Source organism: Ostrea edulis, chromosome 5 (genome assembly GCF_947568905.1).
Source record: "Ostrea edulis chromosome 5, xbOstEdul1.1, whole genome shotgun sequence".
In the NCBI taxonomy this organism is placed as follows: domain Eukaryota; kingdom Metazoa; phylum Mollusca; class Bivalvia; order Ostreida; family Ostreidae; genus Ostrea; species Ostrea edulis.
The window spans coordinates 56,651,419-56,665,862 of NC_079168.1; the positions used below are offsets into that span (position 1 = coordinate 56,651,419).

Here is a 14,444-nt window from a genome sequence, read left to right on the forward strand (position 1 = left end):
AATCGCAGCAGCATGCAGTTGATCATGATGCGCTGTGTCTCTTGCACAAAAGATGTACTCACCTGTTGAAACAGTGATACTTAAAGTCCCTCTTAGTGTGTATAACAGTTGTTTTTAATTAGTTGTTAAATCACAATACAAAAAATAACACCAAATATTTCACACAATTATGCGATGCATGCTCCCCCCCCCCCCCCCCCCCGAATATTGCAGAAATCCCATTAGTAAGATTCAAGCATCGGCAATACATTACAATATTCTTGATATTGTAACTATTGTTCTTCATGTAATTTAATAAAACATTGTTTACACAGTTTGCTAGTCAGTTCAACCGTTAATACAAAACCACTGTCCAATCATTCCGGAAGATGCTTGATGTTTTACTATTAATGCTGGTTCAATGCTGCTCCTCAATATCCTTAATCATATTGATTGTCTGAAATATATATAACAGAAATTCAAGTGCTTAGTTTTTTGTTGTTGTTTTTTGTTTTTTTGTTGTTTTTTTTGTTGGGTTTTTTTTTTTTTTTTTTTTTTTTTTTTTTTTTTTGCTTATAAAGCAATGGAGATGCCAGTTTCGAAAATAGTAAAATAAGTACATCAATAAACAAATCAGAATCTTGTTACCCTCATCGTCGGAAACCCACGGTTGATTACGCTCCATCACCCGTGGGTCCATTCATTCCTACTCACTCGTTCTCATGAATAAATATTTTAAAATATCGTCCTATCAAAGTAATCGTTATAGCAATGGAACTCTTCTGTTTTTAAAGGTAGCACTAACTTAACTTTGCTATCACAGCAATTGTATACCGAAATTGGGCTGAAAGCGTCTTTTTGATTGGACAAATTCGCTTAGAGTTTTCCATGAGTGCCCAATCAAATTGCCTCATTTATTATTCATGAGAACGAGCGAGTAGGAATGAATGGACCCACGGGTGATGGAGAGAGGAACGAAGCGTAATCAACCGTGGGTTTCCGACGATGGTTACCCTCAACACTAAGGAGTTCTGGTAGGTTAAATAACAGCGATACTACGTATATAACTTACCCACTGATAAAAAGTGGCGGCCCCGGCGCTTGCATCCTGCACAATGGATAAGTCATAATTTCTTAGTATTTCCTTGGTCCTGTGCAGAGACTCCAAACTCACAGTTTTCACATCAAAATTTTCCACCCGTTTTTTCAGAGCTTCTCGTCCTGTCTTCCCTATTAGATTCTGGACACCGAACCAATTCTGGAAGAAAAAAACACCAGTATAATAATCCAACTGATTGCTGCACGTTTAGAATGAAGCTTGTTTTGTTTATTATCACATAATATTTGTTCTCACATACATGTGCCAGTTCTAGTCTAGTTTGAATTAGGTCCTTGGTATCTAAGAAAACGAAGTGAGTGTCATGTACGTTCTGGTGACCGATGTATTATTGGATATGTCTACCAAACAGAGTGCGGCTTGGTTCGTAAATTCAAAGGGAGTTTAAGATTTCGTTACTCAATCACTTATTTCATAACTTTCACAACATTTGATTAAAACATATGCTAACCTTTTCCTCTCTATTGATGTTCTCATAAGTACACGTTTTCCGTACATGTGGTATTAAAAGTAGATATAATTTTTACTAAATTGCAGACGACAATTTGATTGGTCGTTAATGGTCATTATTTTAGGACTGTTAGAGCGATATTCTTAGATCTCCATGAACGAAGTACGACTGGCAGCAGTACATAATTCATGAAAATATAAATGCATTTTAGGTAGAATTACGATTGACAGCAGTGCATAATTCATGAAAATATAAATGCATTAGAGGCATCTTATTCAAGTTACATTTTCATTCTTTTCAAGCCTTCGCTTGAAAAAGAATTATGGTAATTTGTCAATGTTCGTTTTTCTTAGTAATGGATCATTTTACCTGAATTTCAAGATTTCAGTCCAATATTAAAGCTAATCCAAAAGAAATGTTTCCTTTAGACACATTTCAGAACAAACTGCATCATTACGTATTGCATCATACTGTTGACCAATTCTAATTGTATATATGTTATATATATATATACAGAGTTTGTAAAACTTTTTTTTTCCAGAATAACTTACTTTGATTTCTTTTTCGTCGACACCAAGAAGAACATAGGTGGCCATCATGACCCCGTGTACTGGGATTGGTGGTTTAAGGTAACTGCGAAGCTCAGAGATTGTTTTAGAATCCATCTCCAGAACAGCAGATCGAAACCGCTTCAGTTTTCTCAGATGAGACAGCAATTTCTCTCCTTTTACTACATTACCACTCACGTCTTTATCCATCTTGGCATCGCTTACACCCTTCAGAGCTTTTTCAAGTCTGTCTATACTTCTGCATGCTATCGCTCCCAGGAGCTCTATAAATAGAATGAATGTCATATAATGACGATTTGATATGTAGGAAATCTGTACAATCTATGATATTTAGTCTTTCATTACACCCAAGACAATGTAAGGATAATGTTGCACTTCTGAAGACTTAGAGTAAAAACAGCTCTTGTACATGAAAGATGAAGAAAACGAACAGTGATCAAACTCCTATAAGCAATATACATGTAACAGTTTTGTGTATAACGATGCATGCAACAAGATACTGGTATGCTATTTGAGATAATACTTGAAGAATAAACAAAAGGCGGCAATTTAATTAGTTACCTTCCCTCAGCTTTAGTCGATTTAGTTTGTTTTTCGCAGCCTCCAATTCTCCACTATCCCTGGCTCCACTTCTCACATAGTTTTCCATGGCTTCAGACAGTTCCTGTACTGTCACATCTCTCCTCGAAATCGCAGATGAGATATTTTTTCTGAACTCGTTTTGTAATCTTGTCTGAAACATTCAACAGTTACAGCAAAATCTTCAAACAACTTAATATTTACAATAACATCGCGAAATTTCGGATGCTGTGTAATAGATTTAATAATTTACACACACAATACAGAACCTGTGACCGACCATCCTATTGTGTTGAGAGCATTGCGATATCTAAGTGTGTACCTACCTCAGCAAAGAAGGTCCTTTCCAGGATATAGTTACACACATTCACGTAGTTTTGAGCTCCCTGCATCTGAGAGAATATTTGCAAAGCGAATTCACCTTGACATGGGGGTTCAACAAATATTTGAACATCCACACCCTGCTTTTTAACTTTGACGTTATTCACAAAATCTGTTTTAGAACTTCCGTTTTTGACTAGTTCGGCACGAGCATAGCTGTCTTCAGGGAATAAGAAAACAAATGTCATGTGACCATCGTCCAATGAGTAGAAGCCTCCTCTGTGCGAAACGGCGGTGATACAGTGTTTTGCTAGCTCTGGGTTCATGCCCCAGCCAATCCTAGGAACCACCGGTAATGGCACGCTATGGTCCATCCCCCTCTCACATATAATCTTAAAATCACAAACCCATTCTGAAGGGAGCCGCATTTGTTGGTCGGTACAATAAATCTGAAGTTTGTATTCACCAACAGATGTTGGGGGAAAGCGAATCTCAAAGAAAGCAATGCCATTTAAACAGTAATGTACAGTGTATCTTTCTAAAGTTGGATAATCGTATTCACCCTCATCTGCTGCATTCCGCAGACGAAAAAGATTATAAGAAAAGCGCAAACTAGATTCTCCTTCCCATGGCATTTTGATTTGCAAGACAAACTTTCCATGAATGTTCAGAACACACGGTAAGCTTTCATCCACTAACTTTAGCTTCATAGAATAAAACGCGGGTTGCAGAAATGGACGCGATTCGAATTCCACCTTAGTGATTATCTTTGGTAATAGTTGCCATCTACTGTCGAAGGGAAAGCACTTGTTGATGAATACTGAAGGTTCAGTGAAGAAGTACACGTCGTTTATAAGTGTACTGACGATGTACGATCGACTTTCTCCTTCTGTATTGTCCATGTGAAATTCCGGACAGTCTACTGTGGTCCATTGTCCAGAGCAGTATCCTCGGGCTGCTCTCGATGCCCAGTGACAATGTATAAACCGCCAGTTTTCTTCCACATACACGGCGTTCCAGGAATTCCCGTGTTTTTCATTGTCTAAGACGTCACCAACATCGTACATGACGCCCTTAGTAATGCCACGTATCACTACGCATGGAATGTTTGTGTACCTAAATCATAATAGAAATCAGCACTTTAAAAAATCTGGACACGTGTCACAGAATGAATTTTCATGTTTCGGACACTGTGTATTGTAATTTATACTTCATAATCCGCCCAAAAGGAGATTCATTAAGAGATGATCTCTTACTTCATTTACAGTTTGCTTATTACTTACAACATCTGTTATTGCATAAAAATTATTTGATCATTCGACATTGTTTGATAATGGATTCTTATATTTTTTCTACTTTTCATGTTCTGTCAGTGGTAGCGGCGCTCGCCTCTCAACCGGAAAGTCCTGTGTTTAATCTTGGCGCTGCGTCAAACTCAGAACTTTTAACACCAATAGCAACTGATCCTTCGCCAGACACCCGGCAGAACGTCTAACATCAATAGCGACTGATCCTTCGCCAGACATCCGGCAGAACGTTTAACACCACTAGCGACTGATCCTTCGCTAGACATCCGGCAGAACGTTTAACACCACTAGCGACTGATCCTTCGCCAGACATCCGGCAGAACGTTTAACACCACTAGCGACTGATCCTTCGCCAGACACCCGACAGAAGTAAAAGTTGTGGGGTTTTCAGACATGGCCTTGAAAACCTAGGTTTGGTGTCACGTTAGGTGTTAGTACGAAAAAGAACCCCTTTTCTGCTTTGAATTGGAGCCATGCATTGGTCAAACTTCGGGGCCATTTTAATGTTAACAATTCTACGAGCAGGTGTACGTTCAGCTTTGGGTTATGATACACCGATCAAAAATCCCAGTGTGTGCATTCTCTTTACTTTTATAAAGGTTAGCAAAAGGGGGGACGTAGTCATGTTCAGGGATTAATGTTGCACAGTTAAAAGAAAAGATAGGATTGTATGCGAAATCACTGGCTAACTATCTGATAGAGAAATACCTAACACGACCTTTTAGAAATACAATGTACATCAAATTTTGAAAATAATCATTACGAGCCACGCAATAAATCAAACACACCATTACCTGCACATTTTGCAGAACAGTTCAGCATATGATCTCTTTCTGTGCATTATGAGATACAGGTATCCAAACGGGGTTTCCGGCGCGGCAATGTCGTTGACGTCATCAATAATTGGAAGACGTTGGTTGACTATCCAACAGTAAATGGCACGAACACGTGCAACGTCCGATTCCAGATTTCCACAGAGGAATTCCAGTAGAGACTCAAAGCACTCCGCTTCAGAAGATGCCTGTTTAGCGATGGGCAATCAATTAATTATTATAGTGTATCAAAATCGGTACAAACAGAACATAAATATTTTTTGAAATTGAAAATAATTTGTCACATACTGTATAATGAAGATCTATAAAGAGCAAGCTTTATCTTTGAAACCATGGGATGTATAGAAATAAAGTTTGGTTTTTTAACAAAAGACGCTGAGTATAGTTTGTCTTCGTAACGTATCGTTTAGTCATATTGCTGAGAGAGACTGGGTGTACTTTGTAAACACGTCCTTTTCCATAGATATAAAAGTTTTCGTTATCATCGTAATTCAAAGTTGTTACCAAGAAAATCAAAGTATCAACGTTTTTATATAGCTACATGAAATGTGAAGATAACGAACAGTGATCAATCTCATAATTCCTATAAGCAATACAAAACAGAGAGTTGGGCAAACACGGTTCCCTGGATATACCAGAAGTGGGATCAGGTACCTAGGAGGAGTAAGCATCCCCTGTCTACCGGTCGGACCCGTTGTGAGCCCTATATCTTGATCTGATCTGAACTGAACTGATCAGGTAAACGGAGTTAACCATTGTCAAAATCAGTGTCCCAAGAACGACTTAACATCGATATGAAACAAGCCAGACAGCATTTGACACAATGATAGGTTGTATTGGCAAACTAGATTGTTATTACGACCATAATGACAGTATCAATTCTTTAGCGATGTGGTATTTGAATGTATCAACATTCAGATACAGTAATCCATAGTTTTAATACTCGTTTTTTGTTGAAATATTTATTACGTTAAAATAAGTTATCAAAAACATCACCATAATTATTCATTTTTCTAATCAGATAAATCGAAAGTATCCATGTTTTTTTTCCATAATAAATCTAAGTATCAATGTTTTCATAAACATGCTTAACTATAGTATTAGAATGTGTATCAACAAACAATTACAGTAGTGGTATTTTTTGTTAGAGATTATTCCACACCTGAAGAACACGGTGTCCCAGTGTTGTGAAATCTTCAGCATCCAATGCTATCGATTTGTTACATGGTGTTGGTTCCGGATACCACGGTAAAACGTCGTGTTCTTCACATATAGACAGCTGCAAGCTCTACAAATAAAATTAACCAACTTTCATTAGACTACTTTATCATGAAGTCTGGATATGGCCATTTGCAAAAGCGTGACGGCGCGTTGCTTGTCGGCGCAAAGGCGAGTTGTGTAAACTTGTGTTAGCGTAATGGCGCATTTGCTTGTTGGTGTGACGGCGTGTTGTGATTAACGCGCTGTCACGCCTTTGCAAATGGCCCTATCAGGACAACATACATTAGTGTATGCACTCTGTGTAAAACTCAGTGGGAATACACTGATAAAAATAATTCACTGTTGGAGTTTTTCGTGCGTAGTTTCCTAAGACCGCTTAAGATTATGTTTCACCGATATCAATCATCACTACCTGGTTAGGTGTACATTTCACTGACAACAAACGAGATATCTACCGACATCAAACAACAGCACCTGTTTAGGTGTACATTTCACCGACAACAAACGAGATATCTACCGACATCAAACAACAGCACCTGTTTAGGTGTACATTTCACCGACAACAAACGAGATATCTACCGACATCAAACAACAGCACCTGTTTAGATGTACATTTCACCGACAACAAACGAGATATCTACCGACATCAAACAACAGCACCTGTTTAGGTGTACATTTCACTGACAACAAACGAGATATCTACCGACATCAAACAACAGCACCTGTTTAGGTGTACATTTCACTGACAAAAAACGAGATATCTACCGACATCAAACAACAGTACCTTTTTAGGTAAACATTTCACCGACATCAAATAACAGTACCTTTTAGGTGAACATTTCACCGACATCAAATGTAGGTATATACTTTGGTAGAGTATGTCAATGCTATCGAAATCTGCTTTAGATGGACCACATCAAATCTAGACGAATATCATGAACTCAGACTATGCGAGTCCATGATCACGACAACGCTTACCTTGATACGGGACCTGAGTTTGTAAGTTCTCGTTCGATTTTAGGTCATCTCCGAGGACCCGTGACATCCACACCTGATGCCAGCGTGTGGCGATGGAACTGTCACTACCTGTTTTAACGACTTAAACTTGTCGCGGCAGAGATTCGAACCCCGGCCTTCCGCATGCGGGGCGAACGCTCTAACCTCTAGACCACCGCGGCGGTTCTGTACTGGTGTTCCAGTACTTGTCATAATTACCTTCAGTTCGTCAGAGGACCCTGTACTGGTGTTCTAGTACTTGTCATGCTTACTTTTTGTTCGTCAGAGGACCCTGTACTGGTGTTCTAGTGTACTTGCCATGCTTACCTTGGTTCGTCAGAGGACCCTGTACTGGTGTTCTAGTACTTGTCACGCTTACCTTTTGTTCGTCAGAGGACCCTGTATTGGTGTTCTAGTACTTGTCATGCTTACCTTTTGTTCGTCAGAGGACCCTGTACTGGTGTTCTAGTACTTGTCATGCTTACCTTTTGTTCGTCAGAGGACCCTGTACTGGTGTTCTAGTACTTGTCATGCTTGCCTTTGTTCGTCAGAGGACCCTGTACTGGTGTTCTAGTACTTGTCATGCTTACCTTTTGTTCGTCAGAGGACCCTGTACTGGTGTTCTAGTACTTGTCATGCTTACCTTTTGTTCGTCAGAGGACCCTGTACTGGTGTTCTAGTACTTGTCATACTTACCTTTTGTTCGTCAGAGGACCCTGTACTGGTGCTCTAGTACTTATCATTATCATGCTTACCTTGGTTCGTCAGAGGACCCTGTACTGGTGTTCTAGTACTTGTCATGCTTACTTTTTGTTCGTCAGAGGACCCTGTACTGGTGTTCCAGTGTACTTGCCATGCTTACCTTGGTTCGTCAGAGGACCCTGTACTGGTGTTCTAGTACTTGTCATGCTTACCTTTTGTTCGTCAGAGGACCCTGTACTGGTGTTCTAGTACTTGTCATGCTTACCTTTTGTTCGTCAGAGGACCCTGTACTGGTGTTCTAGTACTTGTCATACTTACCTTTTGTTCGTCAGAGGACCCTGTACTGCTCCCGCTCGATCTCCTATTCACATTAGTCACTATGGTTTTCCTGGGTTTTCTTAACTTTAAGATACCAAACATTTTATATGCTAATTGGCATTACACATTTAAGACAGCATCAATACAATGTTATAAGTATGATGAAGTGTATATAGCTACCTGTGAGAGTTTTCTCGTGTTTATGATGTTAGATCTTGGTCTCTCTTGCGAATCTTCTTTGGAGTGGCGGCCTGTCTTGCTCTCTGATGACGTTTGTCTGCTTTCAGATACGTGGTTTTCGTTTACTAATACACCATTTTTATGACCAGCCGATACATTAGGATTATTTTCTCGCACCGCACGGGTTTCAGTATCACCCTCTATCTGTGACCCCTTCCTCTGTCGTAGCTTCCTGGCCGCTGACGCGGCTAATACCTGGCTTGACCCTGCAGTGGGACCCCCTGTTTCAGACCTATGTCTCGTGACTGACTTATTGGATGAAGATTTCTTTTGTAAAATATGCGACGAAGTTAATTTACAAGATGTATATTCGTCAGACAATCTAGTTTCCGTTTTTTCTAAAGTCTTTACAGAGGTATTCAAATTTCCGGTCTCACTTGAACGTGGAGAAGATGTCCTTTTAGCATTAAAAGACTCATTTTCTTCATTACTGGTAAAAGGTTTCGAGTTTTGAGAGACTGGAATTTTCGTTCTTTGGTCTTTCCGATTGTCGACACTCGCTGTCCGTGAAAAGGTTTTAATTTTCATTGTTTTGACTTCTGTGCCCCACCCTCCATCTTTCAATATAGTTTCATGTTTAGCACCACTAACAGTCTTTTGTGAACTTGGTTCTTGTGTATTCTTCTTACCAACCGTTTTTCCTTCCTCGTTGAAATGATTTCCATCAATTGTTGATTTGCACACCACGTACTCTTTCACCCTTTTCGATGCTTCTTCCTTATTATTTGATAACATCTTACCGTTCCTTATCACAGTATGATCAGCTTGTGGCGCTCGGTGTTCGGGGTTGTGTGACGTTTCCGATTCACTCTTTCTTTTGAAGCGTTTAGTTTGGATGCGTTTATTTTGCGTTTCCATCCTTGGGTGTTGTCCCACATTGCCCTCAAGAGGTAGCACACTTCTGATTTCCTCTGGTTTTCCTGGATCGGTCAGACTTCTCCCGCTGCTCTCAGTTCTCCTCCTTGTCACCGATTCCTCGGAATATCTCGTAAAAGTTCGCGCTGAGTTCCCTACCTTGATTGCGGTTAGATCACGTGTGTGATTGCTGGACATTGTGACTTTACAGTGGACCTGTTATAGAGGAAAAGTAATATCAACAATGAACGACGTTTGTTCAAAAAATAATGTAATAATCAAGATAACAAGACTATGTACATGTATCCTGAATATACATAGATCTACCTGCATTATCATGTTATCAGTTTATCATCATGTACATGTATATCGCACATTAGCTTACCTGTAAATAGAGATAGTTTTAGGCTATTTTATCGCATATTCACCTGTACATCATTACTACATGTAAAATTTGCAAATTTACCTTGAATTAATATGTTCTGCAATTCATACAGGGACGTAGCAACAAGGAGGGGGAGGGGTAGTCACAACATACATTTTCTGTTATTTTTACATGTAAAGTAAGACATATTGGCTGACTGCCTCCTCCGAACTTTTCTTTATAGCAGTAGTGAATGGTGCTGGAAATGTAAGAATGAAAGCTTGAACTGATAAGTTGAACCCTTGTAGTGAAAAGAACCATCCAATCCCCACAATCGAGGAATTTGAAGTTTATGTAAAAGTGGGCAAAAGTATTTCAGTTGGGAGCTCTCTCTCTCTCTCTCTCTCTCTCTCTCTCTCTCTCTCTGTGTGTGTGTGTTTTTGGGTGTGTTTTTTTAAATTTTGAAATTTTAACATTTCTCTGGTCGCCACCTCCCCCTGCTTTGAAAAACGTGATGCTACGTGTCTGTTACATGAATACATTCAAGTGTTTCGTTATACATGTAGTTCATTCCTGAAAAACTTTTTGAACATGACAACATTCTGCGAGGACAGGTGGGGGTAGATATACATTGATTTAAATAGTATATGTTTTTGTAATGTAACGTGCAAGTGTGTCACTAGGTGTTCGTATGTGGAATTACGTGTAAATATTCACAAGTGGGTCACGAGGTGTGCGTATGTGGAATTACGTGTAAATATTCACAAGTGGGTCACGAGGTGTTCGTATGTGGAATTACGTGTAAATTTTCACAAGTGGGTCACGAGGTGTTCGTATGTGGAATTACGTGTAAATATTCACAAGTGCAGCTTTGAGGACACACACGACGTTTCTGGCTTTTTTCTTCTAAAATTATATTTTCATTTCCACATACACAAGCAGGACAGACACACCTGCATAGGTAATGAGGACCGCACACCAACGCAATGTCAACAACAAGCACGCACTGATAACGAACACACTTGTAGTTTGAGAATGTGCAGTAAGCATGGATAGACCTCACAACTATTGCTCAACAGAGAAAAGCAGGGAGGACCGCTCACTTCAAGCAAAATTTACATCTTGAGCAGGGATTCCTCATTCAGTAGTAAATTGGTACCTCTTAAACCATATTCTCTTTAGAGAAGTGGACAGGTATAAAGTCTACATTCACTTGAAGTGGTTGAAGACTATGCCTGTCCACTACAGAGGTTTACCTTCAACAGGCTTTCACTTCAGAGGCTAATACTTTGTAAATAAACAGCTATTCATACAAATTTCGTATTGTTTGTATGTTCTATTATGTCCCATTTGAGAATTTTTCACTTGTGTAGAGATGTCGCCGGCGTTAAGGTGAGGAGTCACAAATTTTGACCAATGTGTGGCGTTTTCGGGCGTGGCAGTGAGAGTTTATCTTGCCAACGCCTGCCTTAACACGGTATCTGTTTTAAGGTCATATCCCATCATACAGAGATGATGATGATGATGATGGAATTGATTTAAAGTGCTGGTTACCCAGCTACATACCTTGCAACATCATACAATTTAACTGAATTGAACATATTTTATTGACGAAACATCAAAAGAATTAGGGACATAAAAAAACTTATATAGCCCTCTCCGAATAACTACAATAATTCATAAATTGCCATACATTGTGCGAATGCACATCTATAATATATATACATATCATTGAATGATTGTTCATTAAACAGTGTCATGCTGTATAGTATATAAATACAAATGGTAAGCATATGAACGATTTGGATTGTCTACGGTATAAGGTTAGAGTTTGTCTCAACCTTGTGTGAATTATATATATTTAAAAAAAATCCATTTGAAAAGCATTTTGGTAGTTTTACAACTGTCTAGCAGACATTTTTAAAAAGCTTTACAATAGAAGTTGTTTCCCTTGTATGAACACTAAGTATCAGGAATAAAACATTTGCTGACTAATTTCAACCTGCGTTTTGATAATGAATAATTCAAAGAATTTGAAGTGGAATATCCAGAAACTGTGATTCTAATATCAGGTGCAATATTCTGTGGATACATGGAAACTAAAGTACTGTGTATTTTATATATTGTTACAAGCTTAACTCTTTTTCTACTAATTTCCGAAGGTTCCCAGCTTTTTTCTAGGTAAAACGCATTTCTCGAAGCAATTAATGCAAGACAACTATTCTAGCTGCAATTAAAGAATTTTTTCCTATTTTTGTTTCTACGTCTGCTTTTGTGCACCCAGACTAGCATATTCAGCTTGTGGTCTGATAAAGGAAATATACACCTGAGATAGGATATCTACAGAAAATCTTAATTTCATAAGTAATCCAAGATTTTTGTAAGCCTTTTTCACAATGCTATCAATGTATTCAGACCACCCTAATGTTTGTGTCGTGTTGTAAAACATTTTAACTGGCATTTATCAAAAATAATTTAGAAAATTGTTGTACTGAGTGCAAAGCAAAAGTATAAACCTTTGCTAGTTTTATAGATATAGTTAGCGTGCCCCCTCCTTCCTATAACCTCTTTCGCGCTAATGGCAGGCAAATCTGTATAGTAAATCTGATACGAACAAGGTCATAAATTGCACATTAGATGTAAAGAAAAATATGTCATGAATTTTTACAAACGTCATGCATGTACATATAACACCATATAATATTAAAGATACATTGTATCAACCTGGAGTAAAAATTTCATTGTCAACTAATTGGATAAAAGTAATTTTAAAATCACATTATGAAATCCATTTTCGCTAGCCAAGTGTCCGATTCCCTTATTCTCATGAGGGTAAGCGAATTAAAGACTTGGCTAGCGAAGCTATAGATGATTTTATTCATTTCGTTTGATATATTCAACCTTAGAAAATATTATTTCAAACATCAGCTGAAAATTTTTGTGATAAGAAATTAAAATTGTAAACTCACAACGGGATATCGCTGCAACCTTTACTAAGAAACAGAAATAGTGACGTCATAAAACAGGATGTAAAACAATTGTTACGTCACCCTTCTGTTACCTAAATCAAGTACGTCATAGTTGTATGTTTATCAAGCACGCTTTCATAGCACAGTTTTTTTTTAAATTTTAAATTAAATTAAAAATTACTCGGGAAATGAAAAATAAAACAACTGAAGACACAGCAGTTGAGTGAGAAACTGACATAGTTAACAAGCATTCCTTGTAAAACGGTACCGAAGACGATGAAAGCGAAATGACGTTACAAATTGTCCATCTAATTAGAATCAGACTTCTTAGATCCGCGTCGTATACTATGAGTATTTTAAAGACTTACGCAGAGTATACGGCTCGGATCTAAGAAGCAACACCTATTGTCCCCGTTTACACTACGTCACTGAGGTAGGGAAGGTAACGGATAGCGACGATAGGGCATATGTAGTCTTGGGATATGAACCACTAAATGTTTAGAACATGCAGGCACCTGAAGTGTGGGTGGATAACATATATATATATATATATATATATATATATATATATATACACCTATTTACTGGCTATGGGGACAATAGCAAGTTTATTGTCCCCCAAGACAGTGTGCAACTATATTTCCCGAGGCGCAGCCGAGGGAAAGAGTTGCTGTCGAGGGGGACAATAAACTTGCAATTGTCAGAATAGTCAGTAAATAGGTGTTTTATTATACCGAAGTAGACTTTACTTGTGTCAGACATACCAAAGTGAAGTAAACTAACATACGGCATTAACTTAGATGGAATCAACCGAGGTGATCCGAGTGGTAAACTATATCATTATATAGCTAATAAATAGTCTATTATAAAATCTGCGTAAAATCTAGAGAATGTTAGCGTTCAATATCCTGAGAATTTATTTACTTAAGCATACATTTTTTAATGTTTTACTGTACATAAATTATGTCCCCATTTACAAAATCAGTTTGCTTCATGCATTAATGACGGGTTAAGTATTGAACAGTTAAGAAATACTATAGGGTTATTGAACTTATATCGGTGAATATTGGCACGAGTTGGCTGTAAAAATGCACGAGCTTGCGAGTGCATTTTGACAGCCAACGAGTGCCAATATTCACCTATATACGTTCAATAACCCTTTTATTATATAGCTAAAGTATTTGGTTGTTAAGTTATATCCATTTTCACTCAAACTACTCCAAAACAGACGAGAATTCATCAATATTGCCAGTGTGCAATAACAGCATGCATTTCTTAACTGTTCAATACTTAACCCGTCATTAATGCATGAAGCAAACTGATTTTGTAAATGGGGACATCATAATTTATGTACAGTAAAACATAATGCTTAAGTAAATATCAAATACCGGCTCTGTCAAATTCGGAGGACCGTCGTCTGCCATTTTTGCTTGTTTACGTCATTACAGTAACGTCAATATTGAACGCTCATATTCGGAATGTTTCGGGCGCATACAATTTACGCAATGTAAAGTTAGCGTTCAATAAATTCTCAGGATATTGAACGCTACCATTCTCTAGATTTTACGCAGATTTTATATTAGACTATTTATTAGTTATATAATAAATGCTGTTTTGCACACC

At 38.1% G+C, this 14,444-nt stretch overlaps 1 protein-coding gene across 1 annotated transcript; it reads right to left on the reverse strand.

Moving 5' to 3' along the window:
* Nucleotides 1–278: 278 nt before the first annotated feature.
* On the reverse strand, nt 279–9,755 carry LOC125649205 (uncharacterized). The gene is made up of 9 exons (XM_048876501.2): nt 8,574–9,755; nt 8,394–8,477; nt 6,319–6,444; nt 5,118–5,344; nt 3,022–4,132; nt 2,678–2,849; nt 2,099–2,379; nt 1,052–1,237; nt 279–436 (listed from the first exon to the last, which is right to left on the reverse strand). The coding sequence occupies exons 1-9, from the start codon at nt 9,684–9,686 to the stop codon at nt 398–400; spliced, it is 3,339 nt and encodes a 1,112-aa protein (XP_048732458.2). The 5' UTR covers nt 9,687–9,755; the 3' UTR covers nt 279–397.
* Nucleotides 9,756–14,444: the final 4,689 nt, after the last annotated feature.

What these genes read in the sequence shown, in the direction of transcription:
- LOC125649205 (XM_048876501.2), bottom strand. Translation starts at nt 9,686, where the DNA reads ATGTCCAGCAATCACACACGTGATCTAACCGCAATCAAGGTAGGGAAC. An exon ending in CTGTTCTGCAAAATGTGCAG is followed by an intron (nt 4,133 to 5,117) that starts GTAATGGTGTGT and finishes ATTATGATTTAG; the next exon opens with GTACACAAACATTCCATGCG. An exon ending in TCGACGAAAAAGAAATCAAA is followed by an intron (nt 1,238 to 2,098) that starts GTAAGTTATTCT and finishes TTTTTCTTCCAG; the next exon opens with AATTGGTTCGGTGTCCAGAA.